The 24,820-nt window shown below is 40.3% G+C and overlaps 1 protein-coding gene across 2 annotated transcripts in view; it reads right to left on the minus strand.

The window, feature by feature from the left end:
- The window catches only part of TRPC6 (transient receptor potential cation channel subfamily C member 6), a 148,539-nt gene that overhangs the window by 6,262 nt on the left and 117,457 nt on the right, over positions 1-24,820 (minus strand). For both annotated transcript variants that reach the window (XM_053562170.1, XM_053562171.1), the window contains exons 5-10: positions 17,118-17,334; positions 11,508-11,741; positions 8,691-8,955; positions 7,297-7,492; positions 5,861-6,064; positions 4,146-4,220 (exon numbers count right to left, since the gene is read on the minus strand). In XM_053562170.1, coding sequence (XP_053418145.1) covers positions 4,146-4,220; positions 5,861-6,064; positions 7,297-7,492; positions 8,691-8,955; positions 11,508-11,741; positions 17,118-17,334 — 1,191 coding nt within the window. The remainder of the gene's footprint in view (positions 1-4,145; positions 4,221-5,860; positions 6,065-7,296; positions 7,493-8,690; positions 8,956-11,507; positions 11,742-17,117; positions 17,335-24,820) is intronic.

Raw genomic sequence — 24,820 nt, forward strand, 5'->3', positions numbered from 1 at the left:
AGGTTTACAATGTCATAGTGTATGCAGAGATGGATTTTTAATTCATGCCATCCTTTCAGATTGTTTATCTGTAAAGCTAATGCTAGCAACCACCTTTAGAGTTGAAGGGTGTGACTAAAGATAATGAATGTATGCCTTGTTTCAAAAAATATTTTATATATGTAAATAGAATATAAATAGTTGCTATACTATACTTCTTTTTATTTGTATCATTTTTAACTGTTTTCTTTTTTGTTATTTTTTTCCTAATATTTTCAATCCTAGTTGGTTAGATCCATGGACGTGGAAACCGAGGCCACTGTGCGTGGCCAACTGTGCGTACATATGTGCACACGTGTGTGTGGTCTACACAGTCAGTTGAAATGCCCTTTGCAAAATTATAGGAAGTCTCTTTTGTATTAGATATTTTGTATGTCATAAATGGGAATAGGTGAAAAGAGAAAGAGTCATGTCCTTGGATTATTCAGTTAAGAATTAGTAGTCTGCATTGTCAATGTAGTGAATGCAGACTACTCATTGTATGCTTTAAAACAATTAAAATGGTAAATTTTATGCAATTTATATCTTACCACAATAAAAATAAACTTAAAAAAATCAGTTGTCTGTATATATATGTACTAAACTGAAGTTATCTGGGCTATTATGCATCTATAGATTTTGTAGAGGAATACTGTTATTCTCAAGACCAATACTTCATGACTCTTAAGTGTAAGAAAATACAGTGAGCTATATTGTCAATTAGAACTCAGCTCTCACGGGCGTAAGTAAGTCTAAATAATATTACTAGCTGAAATTTCACCCGGTCTTTACCCTTTAAGCAACATAATATTTAAAATACATAGATGAATCGCATTAATGTACACAGCTATGATTTAATAAAAAAATACATAGATGAAGTTAAACTTGTAAGATGGATGACATCATTTACAAATGTTTGCCCCTTATTGAACTATTATTATTTATTACTTACTACACATGGCACAAGTGATTGGGACCAAGCAGCGTGTCACCAGGGATAGGACTTATTTCCGAGTATATCCACTTATTAGTGAAACCTTTGGGAAAAATCATTCAATCATTTCGCTTTGCTCCACTTTTCTTTTGTGATATGTGCATATGATCTAATGACATAATTGATGAAAATGACCTATCGAATTATTAAATCTTTTCAGTTGGATACTTTGGGGAGAGATGCTATTCATACTCCTCCGTTCTCTCCTGCCCCTTCGTCCTCCTGTCTATGTGTCTATCCTTCCGTCCACTCATGCCTTCCACAGACGCCTGTGAGTACCACAACACGGATATTAGATCTGTCCTCCTCAAGTCCACACCTTCGTCAGTTAGGCTGCCTCGGCTTGGAGAGGGGGATTAATCAGTTAACACACGGTGACGAGTATCACCAAGGAAGAAGAAAGGAAGGAACGGACTAAGACGTTAAGTCGGAAGACACATTTCCTACCACGTGCTTCGTCAGGCCTTTTATTCCATTCATGTTCATGACCCTTTGAGGTACAAACGAAGTAGCTCAGGTCTGAGAAGGCCATGAAGCTTGTCCAAGTCCATTGCTAGAAAGTGATGGGACCACAAGATGATGTGTGCGTATGGGTGTGTGTTGCTGGCAACCATACTCTAAAAATCTTCATTTTGTTGCCATTATAGGGTTAATGTATGCTGACTTTCAAACTTACTCTGATACTACTGTTATCTTGACTATTTCTTCTATTCACTACTTACTTTTTTTCAAATTCGTTTTTCCAGATTTGTAACTTCTTTCATTTTCTGTTGGCATTCTTTCTCTATGACTTTCAGCCCTGGTAATTATTTCTCTGTCCTTAATGGACTAGTATCACTACCAAGTTGTGTGGTTCTATTTATTCTTGCTGTTCTCTAATAACAATAAAAATAACAAATCGCTATTACATACCTACGTGTTATGTGCCAGACCCTGTTGTAAGAACTTCAGTGTATTAGCAAATGTAATGTTCAAAACAACTTTTGGATGTTAGCATAATTCCTGCCTATGTTCCACAAATGAGTAAATAGCGTTAGTGAGACGCCATTTTAAGTAGAACACACACAGACATGCATTATAATAGAAATTGCTTATAAAATATTTGAGCTTAATTTTCTGTGTTTCCTTATCATTTTATTCATGATAATCAGGAGACTGAGCTGGCAGACTTTTTCTGTAAAGTGCCAGATAGTAAATATTTTAGGCTTTGTGGGCCATATAACAATCTCTGCCACTTATTCTTTATTTTTTTCTTAACCCTTTAGAAATGTTAAAAAATAGCCGGGCGTTGTGGCGGGCGCCTGTAGTCCCAGCTGCTTGGGAGGCTGAGGCAAGAGAACCGCTTAAGCCCAGGAGTTGGAGGTTGCTGTGAGCTGTGTGAGGCCACGGCACTCTACCAAGGGCCATAAAGTGAGACTCTGTCTCTACAAAAAAAAAAAAAGAAATGTTAAAAAAAATAAAATAAAAACTCTTTCATTCTAAACAAAAACAGACTGAAGACAAAATGTGGCAGAGGGCCCTGGTCTGTTGACCCTCTATACTGACCTTCTCAGCACCAAGCTGTCTTTTCTAGAGTGAAATTGATTTCTAGCTCTATTATCTGCCTTATTTCCTATTTCATAAATTTCACTTATCTGAATCATTCGTTAATGCAACCTAGACTCACCTGGTAATCAAGAGGAAGCCAAATAAATCTGACCCAAATAGCAAGATTCTACCAACTTGTAATGGTCTAATCTGTTGACTGTCTTGGAAGACCAGGGATATATCCATTTTTGCCTTCTAGCTGCCGCCACATTGCTGTGGTTGAGTCCCAGACCATGGCAGGTCTCACAGAATCTGCACTTAGATCTGCACACACCTGCCACCTCCTGCTGTGGCCCTTCTTGCCTGTGTGCTGTTCTTTGGAAGGGGACTTCTCCCCTACAAACCTCCTACTCTTACTAGTGCCATGGCCCAGGGTTTCTCTTATCCTCAAGCTCTCCTTTGTGTTCTGATTTGAAATGGGAATGGTTGACAAACTTGTGGCAGGGCCGATCAGAAAGAAAGCTGGGAGGCTGGATACCACATAGGCCTTAAGAGGATTTCCATGTGGTTGAGGGAGGTAATGAACTCAGCTTAAAAAAAAAAGAAAGAAAGAAAGAAAAACAACAACAACAACAAAAATAAATAAAAAATAAAATAAAAAATAAAACCACATGGACTCTGTCCCTGGCATTTGTGTTTTGTGGAGTGGGTGCATAGCACACCTCTGGCCAGTGAGACATGGTAACAGAAACTGTTGGGAGGTTTTTCTTAGGCTGGCAGCAGATTCAGCTAGCAAGCCTCAGCTTTCGTTTGCCCCACTCTTTCTACATGCCTGAAAAGTGACTGTGATGGCTGGAGGTAAAGATGTCATCTTACATCAGACGAGGACAAACAATCTAGGAGAATCACAGAGTCTCACCCCTGACAACAGCCGTGTCCTGCCTAATTCTGGACAGTTATGTAAGGGAAGGGAGAAACTATTGTCTTGGTTTGGATTTGGATTTTACATGACTACGTGCAATTGAAGGCAAGTCCTACCTGACACTACCCTTCTCCTAATTCATCCTTTCATCATTCCCCTTTAGCAACAAGCATTTATTGCCCCCCTATTGTGTGCATGCTACAAGAAGGAAGTGCATGTCCTCAACATTGAGAAGTTTGCTGCTCCTAGTTAGGGAGCAGACGCATCTCTGGGGCACACTGGTCATTATTAACTGTGTCAGTCTCAACAGTGCCCCTCCTTGTCACTTCGTCATCACTGACAAGTAAGGGGCACCACGGGCTGTGCAGAGAGCTAAGTTAGTCAGACCCTCCATCAGGTTCTCGACAGATTCCTCCCTTATTTTAATTTTCCCTCCCTCACATCACCACTTTCACATCTCATTACAAGCACCCATAACCATGTGCTCAATGTCTTAAACCCACATGTGGTTCCATTTGCTAACCTAGCCACGGCTTACTTCTACCTCTCAATAACTGATTGCTTGAGAATTATTAAAATAGCTAATTCTTCCTTTCGAAATTCTTATTCTGAATATTCGTTCCTTTCTCTGAAAGGATAATCCTGATCACATGTGCAACTCTGTATTTTCAAACGGCACCTTACCTGCTTTTTGCCGAGTGATAATTTTGAAAGGTCTTCATGACTTCCTAAGATTCCAAATTTCTTTTCTTCATTTCTCTTTTAAAGGTAGAAAGTACAATGAGTCCAGTAGCACAGCCAATTTCACCGTTCAGTCTGTATTTTAAAAACCACCGGTCTCATTTCCCCAATAACTTTTAAGGAGAGAAGCTTATCCTTCCTGCGTTCCTCCCATTCCCAAGTGCTTGGACACTTCCTCTGGACCCTGGATTCCCTCGCACGCAGCTCTCACCAGACCCGTGAACTACACACCTAATGACGTTACTAAAGTAAGGGAACTGCTACTCCACTGAGTTCTACAAGTTGTGCAGCCAGAAGAATGCCAAAGATGGCATATTTTCCAAAGTTCCTACATAAAATAACCATACTAACTACATTTAAAGAGGGCTTTACCATTCTCAAAGCACTTTGACATATTTATCTGATAGGTAGGATTTTTATTCCCAAATTACAGTTGAGGAAACTAGAACTCAGAGAATTGGATACATAGGAGAGAATCCCAAGCAGTAAAGGGCAAACCCAGCATGATTAGAATGTTTCTTTTTAATTCAATGATGGAATCTTATCATTACAAGGAACCTTCATAATCATTTGGACCAACTGTCCACCCAGTGCAGGCAGGAAGATATTCAGTAGATTCCTAACAGCCATCTGGCACTCGTAACTATCTCCACCCATGGGTAGCTCACGCCTTCCAACGGCAGCTCCTCCCTCTGTTGGGCAGATCTTGCTGCTACGAGTTTGCTCTTCCATTGAACTAGAATTGAACTATTTGAAACTCTTGCTATTAACCCTCTTTTTATTTTTGAAGGGACAAAAAAGCAAGTGTATTCTCTAATAAATTGGGAATTCTAAAGATATTCTTGGTCCCCTTCAATCTTCTTTTCTTAGAAGGAACAGCCAGCTCCTTCACTCTCCCCTCTTAGGACACTGTATCCATAGCTGTCCTCCTCCTGTGGCCCTCCCAGTGGCCCAGTGCTCCCTGAGGACAGTTTCTGCACTCAGCAGCGATGGCTGATCAGGGTCAGCCTCCATCTCCCGCCTCCAGTTACACACACTGTGTTCTCTACACACGGCCTAACATACTGTGATCATCCTGCCTCCTCGTCGAAGCACTATATCACGTTTCTGATGCTTCATTGCCTAGTGAGATTATTGTTTCTAATTAGTACACTTATAGATTTCCCATATTGCATGTCAGCAACTAATTTCTGAGTTTTGCAATGGAGAACTTATTTAAGAGTCTGTCAGGTTCCCCTGAGTCATGATCAGCTGATGATTCTTTACCTCGCTCTGTAAACTAAAGGTGAAATGAGGGACATGTAACCACATCAGCGAAAACAGAACCTAGAATTGCTCTCCCTTTCCGTACTGACTCCAGATAATATAACATTTTATTTTAGCTATATTTCACAAATTTTTCATATGCCCTTTTAATTATGAAATGTCCAATGAGCTCATATTAAGCAGACAACAAGTCAAAGGACCAGGCTACACTAAGTGACTGCGTCTGAGACTGGATGGACATGTCATGTGGAACCACTTCTTTTTAAATAAAAAAATGTTTACATTATTATATTATATTAATATATAATATAAAATGTTTATATTATTTTATTCTAATAATCAAAGAACTGAAGAATACAATTATATAATAAGATATTGAGCCAAATATATACCTTGTTCATCTCTGCATCCTCCTGGAAACCTTTTTTATGACCCTGGAACAGCTCAGAAATCCATTTTTTAAGCTTCAATAAGAGATAAAGCAGAGACTTTGGACTTGGCACCAGGTTGAAGGGAACAGGAAGTGTTCTCCCCTCTTCAAAGTAGGAAAACCAAAGTTTGGCCCTTGCGAATTTCCACTCCACATCAGCGTCATCCTATACACACAGACGTGAGATTCAGCAAGGAAACACGTACACAGAGCTGCTGGGATGCTTCTAACCTTGTGTGGCGAGCTGGAAGAACAAGGTCTGCGGATACTCTCAGACCTCAAAGAATGCTCCAGGATTTTTTAAAACGTTAGCTTTACACACTCTTTCCTAAATCTGTCAAAAATTTTCTCAGGCTTACAGGACTATAGACCTCAAAGCTAACATATGTTTATAGATATTCTGAAAGATATAAATGTATTTTCCTACATTCTGAAAAACACTATGGAAAATTACTCTTTCATTCTGCCCTAGGTGACTCATTAATTTAGGACACAAACCAAGACTGCTGGAATAAAAATTTTACATTATCACTCTTAACTTGGAAAAGGGTCATTTTTGAACATCACTCTAAAAAGACTAGGGGAACAGTAGTATTCATAAACAATAATGTTAGAACAAAATATAAATTCATGCTGATCTAGTATTCTTAAAGGTTTTTTTAATCAATTAAAAATCAAATCAGACAACATTTCTACTTCTCATGCCTTACTGCCCGACCATGTGCTAAACATGTTGCATGTTGAGGCAAAAAGTTAACATTTTCTAGATTGCTGACCAAATGAGATTGCATGAATCATTATGAAAGTTTTACAATACACAAAAATCAAGAATGATAAAATCTGCCCAAATGAGGGCGGCGCCTGTGGCTCAGTCGGTAAGGCGCCGGCCCCATATACTGAGGGTGACGGGTTCAAACCCAGCCCTGGCCAAACTGCAACCAAAAAATAGCCGGGCGTTGTGGCGGGCACCTGTAGTCCCAGCTACTCTGGAGGCTGAGGCAAGAGAATCGCTTAAGCCCAGGAGTTGGAGGTTGCTGTGAGCTGTGTGAGGCCACGGCACTCTACCGAGGGCCATAAAGTGAGACTCTGTCTCTACGAAAAAAAAAAAAAAAAAATCTGCCCAAATGAAAACAAATGAGGCCCTCTCAGCAAGACTGATAAGTCAACAAGTAGGAACTTGCAGGATGAGGCAGAAAGGACGCTGTCAACTGTGTTTTTTTAGAAGTGAAATAACAGGCCATAACCATTTGTCTCCACAATTTCGTAGTGACCCAAATATATGAAATAGAAAAAACAAAAGAGGAATAGCCCTCCATGCTTTCCTGCTCATTGATGTGTCAGCCGTTGGAACAGTGAAAACACATAGGCGTGAACCATGAAAAGAAATATTGATTATACCTCAATTTCCTGGAATGAGCTGTTGATCATTGCAATTAACATATTTAGTAAAACGATGACCATCGTAACATTATAGACTCCATAAAGAACGTAACCAATGTTTTCAATGAATTTATGATTATAGTTGATGACCACTGATTTCACTTCAGAAAGTCCAAATATAGCCCAGAACAGTGTCTTAAAACTCTCTTCCACTCTGGGGAAAAATGAAAGAAAGAAAAAATAATAAGAAAGTGTATAAATAAATAATAATAATCCCACAAGAGTGATTTAATTTAGTGTCTTTGCAAATACTATTTACGAGAAAATTCTTTACTTCTCTGAACCTAATTGTTCTCTTCTGTAAATTAAATGAGGCATACCAGGATTGTTGCAAGGATGAAGTAATATTATCATGTGAAGTACATACTCAGAGCTAAATATCTGGCACATTATAAGCTCTCAATAAATGCTAATGACATAACCTTATTACCATAGATATTAACATTTAAATACTCCATAGCTCTGGCAATGTATTAATAAATGTATTACTCAAAAATAATAACATTTCTTAGAGCCCTTTCAGGTTTCCTGCTGATCTAAATTTCTACACATATCCAATAAATAGAAAATAAAATAATATATGTCTTAATATCAAAAATGACAATATGTATAAACAGACAATGTAACTCAAACCAATGAGATGTTTCAGGAAATTAAATGCTTTAGACATAACTTATTGACCAAAACTAAGACCAACTACTTAACACAGGTGGTTTCATTTCCTGCATTTCAGACGAATACGGTAAACAATAGGTTATGCTTCAGCTGATGCTTCTTGTTGTAACACTGAAGACCCAACATTTGAGTAACCTGTTCCAAACATACTTGATAAAAAACACATGTGCCCATAATGACCTAAGTTAAAACTCTTGTCAGTACTAATAACTCAGATCTTCTCAATGATAATATGGGAGAAATTGAATTAGGACAGCAGCTGTTTTCACAGTCGGTTCCCCAGGAGTCCCCAGTTGACATAGGGACTAAAGAGCTACAGATGTAAGAGGCAGTAACAAAGGGTCACATCCTTGCTCTTCCAAATAGTAGCAGTTATGGAACATTCAGCAAATTATTTAACTTTTGTGAAATTCAGTTTCCTCATTTTGTGAAGCACAGATTGTGAAGGGTTGCATGTGAGGTATTTACCACACCCGGCTCTAAAACTAGTTGTTATCATTTAATATTAGGAAAGCTCTTACATCTTAGAGTTTTTCCAACTCATTTTAAAATTCTCTCATTTTGTGAAAGCATAGAGGTGAGGTCTTCATCAAAATATGATTTATCCCCTGAACTTACATAAACAAACATTTATTTAATTTGCAATAACTATCACCAGAACATCTGAGTTCACATACGTTGTGAAAGCTTCATTTTGTTTTGCCCCAATGTAGTAGGAGTAGAGGTTGAACATTCCAATCATGAAGGCCACAAACACCATGATGAATATGACCATGAACTTGAAGATGTCCTTCACTGTTCTCCCAAGTGAGATCTGCAGAGGTCCAAAGCTCTCATTTGCTGGTAAAATATAAGCTATTCTGGAGAAACTTAAAACTACAGCAATTGCATAAAGACCTTCAGATATAATTTGAGGATCAGAGGGGTCCCACTTTATCCTGGCTAGGAAAAAGCAAAGGCAACAATTACGGTGAGTTTCTTTAAGTTGTTTATTTGGATAACTTCTTTTCCAAGAGAGACATATAATTAGCAATCAAGTTCTTAAATGGAATTCTCAGATCTTAAAGGGCTTAAGTGTCAACCATATTTTAGCTTCTGAATTTATTGAGAAGATGACCCCTTAGGTTTGCTAGCAAGTTTCCAAAAGATATAGTATAACAGTGAAGAGCTCAGATTCAGAGTCTGTATCTGCAAAAATTCACACACACATATATATATACACACAAATATGTACACACAGAGGGTGCCAAAAAATGCATATTTTAAGAAAGAAAAAACTGTATTAAAATTGTAATCTCAATACATTTGACTTTGACGATTATAAGAGATACAAGATACAAGATAATAAACATTATTGGTGTATACCGAGAATAACAATTTTAATACAGTTAATGTGGGTAATACATATATATAATTCACATATATAAAATCTCAACTGAGAGAACTTGTGAAAATTACTTAGCTTCTCTTAGTTTTTTCTCCATTTTTGAAAATGCGATAATATAACTCCTACCTCTCTCATCTCTGTGAGAATTCAGTAAGTCAACATATGCTCAGTGTTTAGAAAATGCCTGGCACTTAATAAATGGTGGCATTTATTCTTTAATCTTAAGCTATAATGACACTATAATGTAATCTAGGGCTTGTAGAATGCTTGTAGTTATTTAAACTTATTAGAAGCAATTTTTATTGGTCATTCAAACAAGTCTATTTTTACCATAAAATGTAGGAATTATTCACTTATGAATTTTTATGGCATTATTACATCAAGTCATCAAAACCCAATTAAGAAACCATTATGAATAAAAATGGAAAACAGTATGCTAGAAGGAGGAAAAGTATGATTATAAATTTGTATTTATTTGCTGAGAAGTAAAATTAGGAAAGGATAACAAGAAACTAAGAAAAGCAGCTTCCTTCTTTACAAGTGCTTTGAATATAAGTATCATCTATGAATAGACAACTGTGACATCTAAAAATCTGTATATATTCTAACCAAGGCTGTGGTAGGGGCCTGTAGTACCAGCTACTTGGGCGTCTGAGGCAGGAGGATGGCTTGAACCCAGGGGTTGGAGGTAGCTGTGAGCTAAACTGACACCACAGCAATCTAGCCTGTGCAACAGAGTGAGACTATGTCTCAAAAAAAAAAAAAAATCTGTATATATTCAAAAAATGTTTGAATTAAACATTAAAACAGATACTAAAAATAATAATTAAAAAGAGTTTCTGGTGTGATATAACAATAAATCCATACAGGTGCCAAGTGAATGTTAACTGATTTCTAAAAAGAGGGAAGGAGGGATTATCCCACCGTTAGTCACTTTCCTCCTGCTAAATCGGGATGAATAACTGGGCGTCCGTGACTCAGCAGAGAATTCTCCTCTGGTCTTCCCTGGAGGAATCTCACCTGATGACCCTTGCTCCTCTGCGCCTTACCGGGAGAACTGCCCTGATGCATTGTTTCTGGAAATTGGAGGATACATCTGCCTAATTCTGGGATATTACTGAGTCCACTGGCTAATAGATTCGCGTCTATGTCATCCACCCTGGATTTTATCAGGATTACAGGTGTGATCTGGTCTGCACATTAACTTCTTGTTTTATTTCTTAACTAGTTTGGGTTCTGGCTGGGAAATATTTATTAGATATCCCAACAATTCTTTTGCTTGCAAATAGGTTTAAATGGACATGGTACTCAAATGTAAGCTTTTTGTTGTACATATTTATAGGATACGATGAGATGTTTCACATATGTCTATATTGCACAAAGATTAAATCAAGCTAATCAACATATTCATCAACCTACATACTTACCATTTTCTTCGGTGTTAAGAACATGTAAAACCTACCATGTTAGCAATTTCCAAGTTTACAGTATGTTATTATTAACTATAGTCACCATGTCATACGATAGACTCCAGAACTTATTTCTCCTACCTAACAGAAACTTTGCTTCCACCCTAGCCCCTGGCAAACACCATCACTCTCTCACTCTATGAGTTTCACTTATTTTATGACTCCACCTATCATTGAGATGACTCAGTTTTTGTCTTTCTTTGCCTGGCATACTTCACTTAGAATAATGTCTTCCAGCCTCATGCGTGTTTTCACAAAAGGACAAGATTTCTTTCTTTTTTAAGGCCAAGGCCAAATAGTATCTATTACACATACGTGCCACTCAAATGTGAACTATTTTTGACAGAAAGGAGGAAAAAAATAAATCCAAGACGTAAGAAAGACATTTTCAATGAAGTTTGAGATAAAAGATGATTTCTTGTGACCTAGGGAGGCCTCCAGCAAGTGGAAAAATCAAAGGAAGAAGCAGAGTGTACGCTTCTTCAGAGAGGTGCTCATTCTTTAGATGAAGATGCCGAAGCTAACCAAAAAATTCATGAAAATGGGAAAGTCACTCAATTACTACTGGCATCTACTAAACAAGAAAATTCTGAATTTTTATTAATTTACTATATGTTGACTATGTACTGTAAACTCACCCAAATTGTAGTATTTCACATTGTCTCCCAATGTAACTTTTGTCAAGTCCTTCAAAGTGTCATTTGCATCAATGATGCTCTGGGCTTTGGAAGCATGCCAAAAAGCCATGAATCTCGCAATGAAGGAGGCTGCAAAGATGGCCAACATGCCAAAGTCAAGCATATTCCACAACTCGAACAAGTATTCCTTGGGACCCTGAGTCCAAATTTCTTTACATTCGGCCCATATCATGCCTGCATTAGAAAGGGGTCAAAATGTCAATTCAACTTCATTCCAGCCTTAGTTGTTCAATAAAACAAAATAAATTTTAAAGGTCTCAGTATGACATTGAAAATTTAGCTCCAACCTGCTCATCCAGCCATAATTCCCACACTTCCACAAATCCCAAATCCCAGCAATGTCAGTGCATTACTTGGAAGCAATTTGACAAAGTTCATTGACAGCCTGTTGATCACCTTGGTTCATGCATTATATTTTGGGCCGGGCATGGTGGCTCATGCCTGTAAACCTAGCACTCTGGGAGGCCGACAAGGGTGGATTGCCCAAGGTCACAGATTTGAGACCAGCCTGAGCAAGAGTGAGAACCAGGCTCTATAAATAACTAGCCAGGTGTTGTGGTGGGTGCTTGTAGTCCTAGCTACTCCAGAAGCTGAGGAAAGAGAATTGCTTGAGCCCAAGAGTTTGAGGCTGCTGTGAGCTATGACGCCACTACACTCTACCAAGGGTGACAAAATGAGACTCTGTCTCTTAAAAAAAAAAAATATATATATATATATTTAAAAGGTGTTTATTATAGGATACATCATAATAACCAAAACACACAAACATATCCACACCAGCACCCTGAAATATAAATTATCACAGAGCTTTGACAGATGGAGTATTTTGAAGCCATTTAATATAATATTGTATTAATTACCTTGGAGTAGTGGCTATGAGAATGTCCCTAGCTCACTGCCATCTATAGGAGGACTTCAGCTACTACTCTCTGAAAAGCATTGCCACTTTTGTCCAAGGCCATGCTTCCCCTCCCAATGATTGAGGGTGCCTCTTCTTGGGAGACATGGAACTCCTTTGGTGGATGACTGGCTCAACTATCTCGTGGCAGCCCTGCTAAACTTTGGTTAGACAGAAAGAAGATCAAGGATGCTTCTGTCCCTCTTTATGCCCCCCGCTAATCCCATCCCTCAACTTGCGTCCCACTCTAATGGCCCTTGTGACCTTCCTCAGAAGTTCTCTCCCCATTTTCTCTCGTAAGACATTTTCCTTGATAAAATTTCCATTGTCCTTAATAAAACTCTAGTACATTTAACCTTTGTGCCTACTTCTTAGAAGACGTGAACTAATGCAATTTGGAAAATCTTTACATCATAACGTTAAGTAAGAAAGTTTAAAATGTTATGTAATCTATGACTTCATCTTTAAAACAGGCTTTGTAAAAGACAGAAGAAGTTACAGGAACATATTAATAGTAGTTATCTTTCTCTGATGGAATTACTAATAATACTGTACATGTGGTATTCAGGACATTGGAATCAGACTGCCATGAATTTGAAACCTTGTTCTTCCTCTTATTGTCTATAAAGTCTCCAGTAAGTTACTTAAACTTTCTAAAATTCAATTTGTAGAATGTGGAGGATAGAATTATTACAAGACAAATAAAATAGTACACGTAAAATGCACAGCATAGTGCCTGGCACTTGGAAAGAATTATGACTAACACAGAGCACTTACCACTTTAAATTTTTCTTAATTGGCATATATTTTCTTTCTTCTTCATTTGAAGAAATCACTTTATTTAAAAAGAAGTTACATTACCCCCATTGTCTTTAAGATACCCCACTCTGACATCCTGCCTCTTCTTAGAGGCATCTGGAGAAATAAAATACAAACTCCCAATAATCAATCCAAACCTACCTCCATCAGAAAGTCTTTCATAACTTCTGGCTGAAGTTAATCTTCTCTTACCCTCAGCAAACATGTGCCCCAGATTCTCACAACCTTTGTCCTGTCAGTCATAGAAGCTGCTATGTGAATGGCTGCAGAGCCCTGTAGGGCTTGTTAAGAACACACCACAGCCTCTGCTCTCCAAGGGTACATCCTGTGCTCTTTCTCAAACCAGCAATCAGTCCAGCACAAAGGACGTGGTCTAAAGAGCAGACAGCGTCATTACTTATTTTGAGTTACTTCGGGTTAAGAGGTAATGAGTATTGAATTCACATATACTCTAGTGGATCAAATCTACTTAATATAACAGGGAATACTGTAGGGGCCCTTGAGCACACACAACCACACTCAACTATGAGTGGGAGTGACACAGTCCAAAGGCAGACTCTGTCCGTGGTCCCTGGGCTCCTGCCAGCCTCCGTCGGAGGTGAGGACAGTTCAGAGTAACAGCCACAGGAGCTGAAGGGACATTGAACTCGTATGACTTAGTCGTTTACAAGGTTTCCACTCCGCTTTCCCCTCCTCTTCTCCTCCATCTTTGTTTCTTTCTAGATAGAATTCTTGGTACAAATAATGTCTCACTGAAGCTCAAGAACAAAAACAAATACATTGACCTCTTCTGCCAGAAGGAAGAGTTCCTGTCTTGGTTCTCCCCAGGACCCCCGGAAGCTGTCAAGCACAGTTTGAAATCTGCCCTGTAGTCCAAGCTCTCTTCCAGGCAGAGGACTCGGAGGGCTCAGGCCTCCGCGAGAACACGCCTGGAGACAAGGTGCTTACGAATAATTCTGACGGTTGCTCATTCTGTTGTTGAATTTTTGAATTCCATGTGGAACCACTGGTTCCATGTTTGCCCCCTAGAGCAGTAGCAAATGGGTTACCTCCCTCTGCCTTCAAATTTCGGAAAATAAAAAAAAAAAAAACTCAAAAAATCCCCCAACCACCTGTGTGCTCATCCCTAGCACAGGCAGATTTACCATGAAGGTAATGAAACTCAAATTTCAAGCCACTTACTTGTCCAGACTCCCTCTACGTCATTGTCTGTCTCCTTTTTATTTTTTTTAATTAATGGGGCTCTCCAAGTAAACAAGCCTCGGGGTCCACAGTGTGTGGGTCCCCCCTACTCCTCATCCTCTAGGGCCATCTAGAACCCAGTCCCTTAAGTGAAAGCCCCTCACCCTTCTGGCTGCTGGGCTTGGGACTCCCTCTTTTGTCTATGGCTATGGGTGGTGCCCAGAGCCAGGCCCAGTCCTGCAGCTGTGGTCTGGCCAGGGGTAATCATAGCCCCGACTGTCATCCCCTCCTCTGTTAAAGAGTCACCCAGCACTGCTTCCTCCACAGCTCTCAAGCCACCAAGCTACAGGAGCCGCAGAGGACCTTCCACGGGGCTGTCCTCAAGCATGTCTCCTCCCTGTGTTCCTGCTACACGTCCTCCCGTCAGTTTGAGTTCACCATCTGTCTTGTCAAGATGTCCTGGAACACCACTTCTGTCATTCAGCCTTTCAAATATTTTGTCAACTACAATTTGCTTTCTGTGACTAACAGTGTCAGTTTTCTCCCTCAAGCCAACATCACACATTCAACATCCAACCTAAGTAGTCTAGTTCTTACTAATATTTCCAGAAGGTGCAACAACTTTCTTTGAAAATAAATACCAGTGTTGAAAACTGAGCCCGGAATCTAACACATGCTAGAAATGCATCAGTTGTCTGTTCTGAGTTATTTATTAGTTTCCCATTAGATAAATACTGTGAGGTAATCTCTGAAGCCAAATACAAAGGTTGGTGGAGATCAGCCCTATATTAGGCTGGAGGAGAAGGCAGTCGGGAGCATGCGCATTCTATCACGGACCCGCTTACTCTGACTCTGTCTCCTCTCCTGCCTGCAGAACGCCAGCACGGTGTCTCTCTGCTAAAGATTACCAAGCTCTGCTAAAGACTAAGGTCTGTCTATTCTAAGAAGAATGCTTTACTCTAAGATAGCTCTCTCTCTCTCTCTCTCTCTCCCCCCCCCCCCCCCCCCCCCGTGGAAGTAGATAGCCCTCAGGCACCTAAGAGAAATTGCTCCTAAGCAAGGTAGCTTAGCAGTCCATGTCCGGAACCTAGTTAAGCCGCCCGAGACCTGGCCAGTCCCAGGCCCTGACAGGATAGAACCAAACTTATGGCCAGGAGCTGTACTTTCTACTACTTCATGAACATTTCCACCTGAAAATCCCATGGGCATCTCGAAGTCCACCACAAGGCAAACTTAATGATGAGCTTTCCATTCCCCAGTCCCAAGCCCGACCTTCCTTTTATAGCCTGCCTCTTGGAGAACTGCAGTCTCTACCTGCTGACAGAATCCGCAGCTCCCCTTGTTGATGTGCAGTGATCTCCAAGTTCTTCGGAGTGTATCTTGTAAGTAGCTCTCAAGTCCTCTCTCTCTCTGTCTCCTGAGTTCTAGCCCTCATGCTTCTCTCAGAGGTCACTTCAACTATGTCTCTGAACTCACTCCTGCTTTAAACCACTGTCTATCCCACAACCAGAGGGACCTTTCCAAAATGGATCTGACCCCATCGCCAAACACTGACAATCATCCTCTGGCCATTTCAGTGCCCTGATCTCCCATCACCCACACCCACACCCACACCCACAAATGCTCCTGGCACCAGCTCTGCCTGACTCAATGTCTCAAGTGCCCCCCTGTTGTCATAGTTCCACATCTCTGCATCTGGTTCTGTGCCCTGCCGTGTCCTTCTGCCCCAAACACAGCCCCATTAATATCCTCTTATCCCCAAGTCTCAAAGTGAGGGTACTGCCCAGGGAGGGAGTCTCTGCCCCTTCTACATCCTGCCCCACTGAGATTAAATGCCCGGTCTTTGTGTGTTGATAACACCCTAACAGATGCTCAGATAGGGCATTGTCACACTGGGTTTTAATTTCCTTACTGACATTGTCCCAGACTTAACTAACTTCCTTGGGCACAAGGACTACATCTCATTACCCATCGCATCCTCATTCCCTGACAATGGCACCTCGTTGCTGTTGAATATATTTATTCATAAATATTCAATTGAAACATTTGCATATTTAGTGATAAAACACATGTATGATTGATTCTGAAGATAAACAGTGTAATCATTAAGACCAGATTCTTTCTCTTTCACTTACATGGGAGACATATAGCAAGGTAATTAAGTCTCCCACAAATCTTTTTCAAAAAAATCTAACTCTATGTTACATATTGGAAAATTGAGGCACAGCGAAATTACATGATGTAAAGAGGTTTGAATAATTCCTGGAATGTAATAAATAAATAAATAAGAATGGCTACTAGCTTCAGTTCCTATTGAACATGAACTCATTTGGTTGTTTTTAAGCTTGAAATTATAGCTTTTCCAAAATATGAATGGCTGATTTTTATTATTGGTGGGGTTTGATTAATACTATCCTGTTGGTTTTCTTCCTGGGATTTTTTGTTTAGAAATACAAAAAACACATGGCATGCGAGATGACTAGGGCACTGAACACAAAGCAACGGTTCTTCAAGAACACAAAGCAAATCATGATGCGTGGTGTGCTATGCCGCGCAGCGCACGTCTGTATGACTGACACGTAAAGAATCAGTGCCATTCAGTCCAACTGCTAAGGCTGCAAAAAGAAATGATGACAGAGATTAGTCTTTACCTATTACCCAGGATATAATGAGCATCTCCATCCATGAGAAGCAGGAGGTTTTCATCCTGAACAGCTGTTTTGCATTATCTGTGCTGGTTTCATTAGGAAGGAGTTTGGTGCCTTCAAATCTGTCAGCTGCGTTCATGACGAGCAGTCCCAGAAAAATGGTGAAGGAGGCTGCGTGTGCTACAAACTTCATGAACGGCCCGCGCATTATCTTCCCCATCTGCCACGACACACACCCAAAGAAAATGTTAATTTGTGTTGTACATTTTGCAAAATACACAAGAATCAATATCCACATAGCCCCATAATGCTCGCTTGTACAATGAGTGATAGAATAATAATAGTTCGTGCTGTTCTGAAACGTCAGTCTCACTCTCCATCACCATGTGCTGATGCTCCTGATCGGTAGTTAAATAAACTTACTTTGCTATTGAAGGATTTTTAAGTTCTTAAAATATTATATAATGTTGGTGACAAACTGCAGAGCATAATATCAACATTAGTCATGGAGCAGGAATGGCTGAGGAAGCATTAATGAGAATAGGAAGCTGAGTCTACTTTGCATGCAGACATGCCTGGTTGCTGTCCTCCAGTAAATCTCACTGGTACGTATGCAGTCCAGGCATCAGCTGATGCTGCTGTCTTGGTGATATTGTAAGTGGAGGAGAAAGTCGTAAGTACCAAGAAAAACTTCCAACTGAGGACAGGGCAGCAGGGCAGCTCCCAGAGCATGTTGAAACAATCTCCTGGGGGGCACATTGATTTTAAAGTCCAGAATTTTCTTTTCAGGTTCCAGTTTCATTCCCTCATTAGCTGAGTGACAATGAGGATATTTCCTAAATTATGTGAAAACCAGCTTTTTTCCTATGAAATATGGGGATAATGAAAAAGCTATTGTGCCACTTACAGGCAAGACTCATTTCCGCCTGAGATCTTAGCCTGGGCAGAGAGAGAATCCAGGTGTGTCTCCTGGGCCCTGGGCATCCTCTGAAAGGGTGAACAAAACTCAGAATGTGCGTACAATGTGTTTTCTCTTTTCTTTCTTTCTTTCTTTCTTTCTTTCTTTCTTTCTTTCTTTCTTTCTTTCTTTCTTTCTTTCTTTCTTTCTTTCTTTCTTTCTTTCTTTCTTTCTTTCTTTCTTTCTTTCTCTCTCTCTCTCTCTCTCTCTCTCTCTATTTCTCCCTCTCTTTCTTTATTTCTCCCTCTCTCTTTCTTTCTTTCTTTCTTATACGACCAATACTGAGTCAGTATCTGTATATGCCAAGTGCTGTTTTAAGTGCTTTGCCCTGTTAATTCGTGTAATCATTACAATGATCCAAAGGGGAGGTGCTTCTAAAATGCCTGTTTGCGTGAAGAAATGGAAGAAGTGAGGCCAGGAAACTTTTCTTGGGTCACACAGCTCCTACGTGGCAAAGCTGGATATGAACACAAGCATTCTTGTTCCTGAGTTAATTCTTCCATTTGATTTACAAAACAATTTCACGTTTTCTTCTCAAAGTGCACACATATGTAAATCATTAGAGAAAATAAAGAAGTATCTTTTAGGACTTGGAAAAGATAAATGCTATAGTGGAAGGAACTCAAGGAATGTTCTGTGTTCTCATAAGCTTTATTTGTCCGCATGTTTTTTTAAATCATAAGTTAGGAATGATTTCATAGTTCAGTCTCTTCTCTCAATATTTTGAAACGTGCATGTGTGTATAGGTATCCTGGATATATATAGATAGATAGATAGATACCCATGTTCCTAGGTATACACAGGGGATTGCTTGTAAGACTTTTAGCAGATACGAAAATCTGAAGACGCTCAAGTCCCCAACGTAAAATGGGATACTATTTACAAATGACCTATGTCCATCCTCCTGTGTACGTTAAATCATCTCTCGATTACTTACATAATATCTATACCACCTCTGGTATATGGGGCTGGTGCCCTACTCCTCTGAGCCACAGGCGCCGCCCTATACTACATATTTTTAATTGACATATATTTGCCCACATTTGTAGGGGTACACCGTGATCTTTTGATATGTACAATGTGGTAGTAATCAGATTAGGGTAATTTGCATATCCTTCATCTCACACATTGATCATTTCTTTGTGTTGGAAACATTCAACATCTTGTTGAGAGAGTAAGGGCAAGAATAAAAAGTCTATTTCTGTTCACTACAGACACAACTTTTTTTCAAATACTTTCAGTTTTGTGTTGGTTGAATCCACGGAAGCAGAATCCATGGATATGGAGGACCAACTCTCTCTCTCTCTCCCCCATGTCTGTGCATGGGCCATATATTTAAACATTATTTATATCTATATGTGAATATACAGTATACATATCAGTATGTATAAACATGTTAAATCAATAGGTCCAACTAGTATTCCAGAGCAAACCCAAAATTAGTTAAAATTTGCTGTTAAAAAGAAACATACTTCCATAAGATTATTAATTAAATTGATTCAAAGAGTATTTTTTTGGTTTTTTAGGTTATTTTAAAATGTAACTCAGGCACCGGGATCCTGAGATCAGCACCCTCCCACCTCTGGAAGAGCTGCGCCGGGACCCGTGATTGGCACCCTCCCGGACCTCCGATCCACAATTGGCACCCTCCCGGACCCCTGTAACAGCTGCATTGGGACCCTCCCAGACCTCTGGAATTGCTGCTCTGGGACCCACGATCAGCACCCTCCTGGACCTCTGGAAGAGCTGCTCCTGGACCTGCAATTGGCACCCTCCCGGACCTGGTAAGAGCTGCCCCGGGACCCATGATTGGCACCCTCCTGGACCTCCAAAAGAGTTGTGCCCACCTGGATCCTGGTAAGAGCTGCCCCAGGACCCACTACCCCTCCCGCAGGGCCTCCCCATGCCCTGACCAGGAACTCTGGGAGCCACGTGCCCTCTGGAGCCCTCCCTGTCTCTGCGTGGAGTCCTTCTCCTGGCCAGAGACTGCTGGAGCCTTGGGCCCTTTGCGCCAAAGTCACTGGGTGCCAGGTACTCCCAGAACCGTAGGCACCACCCCCTGCCCTGTTGCTGGATCCAGGGGTATCACACTCTGGAGCTGATCACACAACCAGAACTCCCTGGCTGGGGCATCCCCAGAAGAGCTACACAGGGTCACCCCCTACAAAGATCCAGCAACAATAGCGTGATCCCACTGGGGTCTAATCTCAGAGAGACACCACCTGAACTCTGAGGACAGCCAGAGGCAATGGTGAAAAACAATCATGAGATGAAATCAAAGGAAAAACTCTGGCAATATGAATAATCAGAGTAGATAAACTCGCCCAAGGAACAATGGGGCAGACACAGCACAAGATCCCATGCACAAACAAATAGATGAGATGTCAGAAATCGAATTCAGAATCTGGATAGCAAATAAGATCAAATTAGAATTCCAAGCAGTAACCCAAAAGATGTCTCAAGAATTCAACGAGGAGATGGAGCATGATGGCGGATGGGACAGCCGTGTAGCCCACCTCTCCCAAGTCATCAGGTGAGAGGAAGGGGGGTCTGGACCTTTCCCTCACATGGATTATTGGTGTGGACAGACAGCTGGAGACACACAGCAAATTGGTGGATTGCTGTATATGAGGGGCAATTTAAAACCACAGACTCTGTTGTCGAGATTTTCCCTGCTTGGCCGTGCTGGCCAGCATGCCCCTCCCTCATGGGGGACAGCATCTAGTAATTCCCGGCAAAACCCAATTGACGAAAATTTATTCCTGAGTTTAGCACCCGGAAAGGGGTCCCACTCAGAGTCACAAGGGGCTAAGCAACCCAATGGAAAATTGAAGGGAAGGGATCCTGCCTGGGAAACAGACATTTTGAATTGTCTGAAATGGTGGACACCTTCCCCCAGAACAACAGGAGTGATTAAATAGACCGGACCATTCCTGCTGGGGAATACTGGGGTGGGCTGGCAGTTCAGGCTGTGCAGCGAACTGGCGGGTGGCTAGACTCAAAAGTCCAGATTCAAAAGGGAGACACTGAGCCACAAAAACTGAGGCTAAGGTCTCCGTGCACTGCAGCCATGGGAGCCGGCAGCAGCTAAAACCGGCACAGCCAGCACCCTCCCCAATAGCTGATTGCAGTTGCCAGTTTACAGGAGAACGTGGGAGCAGAGTGGAAAGATCTGTAAAGTGTGGACTCCTGCACCAAGTTGGGAGGTTGGGTAGGAGTGCTGTCTGGAACAGAGCAGCTGAGATTGGATAATAATTAGACAATAAACTTTTACAGAAACTGCAAAATGGCGTTTGGCCAGGTAGGGTGGTTACCATGGTAACAGTGTAAACTGTGAATCAGGTATAAGCCTGGGAACCACTCACAGCGCCACCTGGTGTCCAGAAAGTATATTGCATTATAAATATATTCCTATGAAAGTTGATCCCTCCGTCATACATATAGATGTATGTTTCTACATATATGCAAGAATGATATTTTTGTGGTTGGTGCCCTTTTTTTCTTCTTTTCCTCATTATTTTCTTGGAGGAGCTATTGTTAATTTTTTTTTATTTTTTTTATATATTTTTTATTTTTATTTTTTCTATTTTTAATTTTCTCTTTCTTCTTTTTAAACTTTTTTATGAGCACCACTTTTTATTTTTCTTTCCTCCTTCTCTCTTCCTTATCTTCCCTTCTTATGGTTTCTGAGACTGCTTACATCAGATTTTTAGAGTTTTGTTTGTTTGTTCATTTTGTTTGTTTGTTTTCTGCCTTTTTTCAATTATTTTTATGATTATCATTATTTTATTGTAGTTTTTGTTGTTGTCTGTATGTCTATGTGTTTCTGATTGTTTGTGCATCTGTGGGCTTTTGTGTCTGGTAGCCTTTTTATCTGTTTATTTGCTCATTTGGACTCAATGAGTTTGGTGTTTTGCTAAATCTTCGGGTTGGCAATTTTTCCTAACTCTCATTTTCACATTTAATAAGAACAAGAGGGCACAGGGGACAATGGCTAATTGGAGCCAGCTCTCAATATAAGCCCCAGTCCAGAGGGAGAGATAACGACCAGGAAGAACCCACCAAAGCTGCAGGAGGGGAGCCGAGCTAGAAATGAGGTAGATAATTGCTCATCTTCCCTGCTGAGGCAAGCTTTGACTCCAAAGAAACGATTTTCAGAGGTGGAGACAAGATGGCTGACTGAAGCCAGCTTTCCACAGAGGCTCCCATCCAAAAGGAGAGTTAAAGGACAGAAATTTAGCAAGTAACCTGGTGGATTAGAGCTCCTCCAAGAGAGAAGGTTGAAGAAAGCACATCAACCCCTCTGAGATGAGCTACAACCACGAGGATACAAACAAAAGGTACAAAATCCATCACCAAGTGGATGACAGTCCCCTCCCACATGAGAATGGCTCAGAGTGCCCCACAAACAAACGTGCAGAGTTCAAAATATTTGAGTTGTCAACAGACCCCTGTGATCCAATTGCCAGAGACCTTTTAAACTCTCCCACCTGAGACAGGTGCTGACTGAGACAATTGATTAGCACCTTTTGAACTGAGCCAATCACCCAAAGACAATTCAAGTGGTGCCCTCGGTGTGTGGTTGTAGGAAGGTTTGATTTTCCTTTTCCAATTGTTGCCTGCAGGGGGAGGGTGACTTAATTGCTGGTATTTCTCCACAGCTGAGACTTCAACCCAGAGTAACTGTTTCACTAGGGTCAGACAGAGACCAGCTGAAAGCAAGACAGAATCACTTAGCCCCACCACACCAAACAGGTCCCAGTTTCTCGGGCCATAGCATTGTATGGGTCTTCTATAAAGCTCCAGGGGAAATGTCAAATGGTGTAAAATAATCATGGGGAAGAATCAGGGGAAAAACTCTGGTAACATGAATAACCAGATTAGATCAACCCCCCCCAAAAAAGACATGGCAGATGTAACTGAAGATCCCATTCATAAACAGCTGGCCAAGATGTTAGAAATTGAATTCAGAATTTGGATTGCAAACAAGATTTATAGAATAGAGGAAAATATGGAATTAGAAATTCAAAGAGCAATTCAAAAGTCAGAATAAGAAATTCGAGGAGAAATTCAAAAGTTGTCTCAAGAATTTGATGAATTTAACGACAAAACCACCAAAGATTTTGATGCACTGAAGCAAGAATTTGCATCCCTCAAAGATCTGAAAAATACAGAATCCCTCAGTAACAGAGTGGAGCAAGCAGAAGAAAGGATTTCTGACATTGAAGACAAAGCTTTTGAATGCTCCCAAACTCTCAAAGAGGAAGAGAAATGGAGAACAAAAATGGATCATTCTCTCGGAGAGCTCTGGGATAATTCAAATAAGGCTAATATCCACCTCATTGGAATCCCTGAAAGTGATGAAGTGGCCTCACAAGGCTCTGAGGCCCTTCTCCATGAAATTATGAAAGAGAATTTTCCAGACATGCCAAGAGATTCTGAAATTCAGATAGCAGACAGTTACAGAACCCCAGCACAACTCAATCCGAATAAGAAATCCCCCAGGCATATCATATTTAACTTCACTAAAGTTAATATGAAGGAGAAAATTCTGAAAGCAGCCAGACGTAAAACATCCATTACCTACAAAGGGAAGAAAATTAGAATGACTGCAGATCTCTCTGCTGAAAATTATCAAACCAGACGAGGGTGGTCATCGACTTTTAATCTCCTAAAGCAAAATAACTTTCAACCCCAGATCCTGTATCCAGCTAAACTCAGTTTCATTTATGATGGAGAAATTAAATACTTTAATGACATTCATATGTTGAAGAATTTGCCATAACCAAACAAGCTCTTCAGGATATTCTCAGACCTATCCTCCATAATGACCAGCCCAATCCTCTACCACAAAAGTAAACTCACTCAGAAACTTTTGATCAAACTCCAACTTCCACAGTGGCAAAGGGATTAAAAATGTCCACTGGATATTCAAAATCTTGATACCCAAAATTTTACCAAAATTATCAATATTCTTCATTAATAGGATGGCTTAAACTGTCCTCTAAAGAGATACAGGTTAGCTGACAGGATACAAAACCTCAGGTCAGATATTTGCTGCATACAATAGTCACATCCAACCTTAAAAGATAAATATAGACTCAGGGTGAAAGGATGGTCGTCCATATTTCAGGATAATGGTAATCAGAAAAAAGAAGGTGTTGCCATTTTATTTGCAGATACAATAGGCTTTAACCAACAAAAGTAAGGAAGAATAACAATGGTCACTTCATATTTGTTAAGGGTAATTGTCAATATGATGAGATTTCAATTATGAGTATGTATGCACCCAACCAGAATGTGCCTCAATTTATAAGAGAAACTCTAACAGACATGAGCAACTTGATTTCCTCCAGGTCCATAATAGTTGGAGATTTCAACACTCCTTTGGCAGTGTTGGATCGATCCTCCAATAAGAAGCTAAGCATAGAAATTTTAGATTTAAACCTAACCATCCAACATTTGGATTTAGCAGATATCTACAGAACATTTCATCCCAACAAAACTTAATACACATACTTCTCATCAGCTCATGGAACATACTCCAAAATCGATCACATCTTAGGTCACAAGTCTAACCTCAATAAATTTAAAGGAATACAAATTATTCCTTGCATCTTCTCAGACCACCATAGAATAAAAGTTGAACTCAGTAACAACAGGAATCTGCATACTCATACAAAAACATGGAAGTTAAATAACCTTATGCTGAATGATAGCTGGGTCATAGATGAGATTAAGAAGGAAA

Source organism: Nycticebus coucang, chromosome 14 (genome assembly GCF_027406575.1).
Source record: "Nycticebus coucang isolate mNycCou1 chromosome 14, mNycCou1.pri, whole genome shotgun sequence".
NCBI lineage: Eukaryota > Metazoa > Chordata > Mammalia > Primates > Lorisidae > Nycticebus > Nycticebus coucang.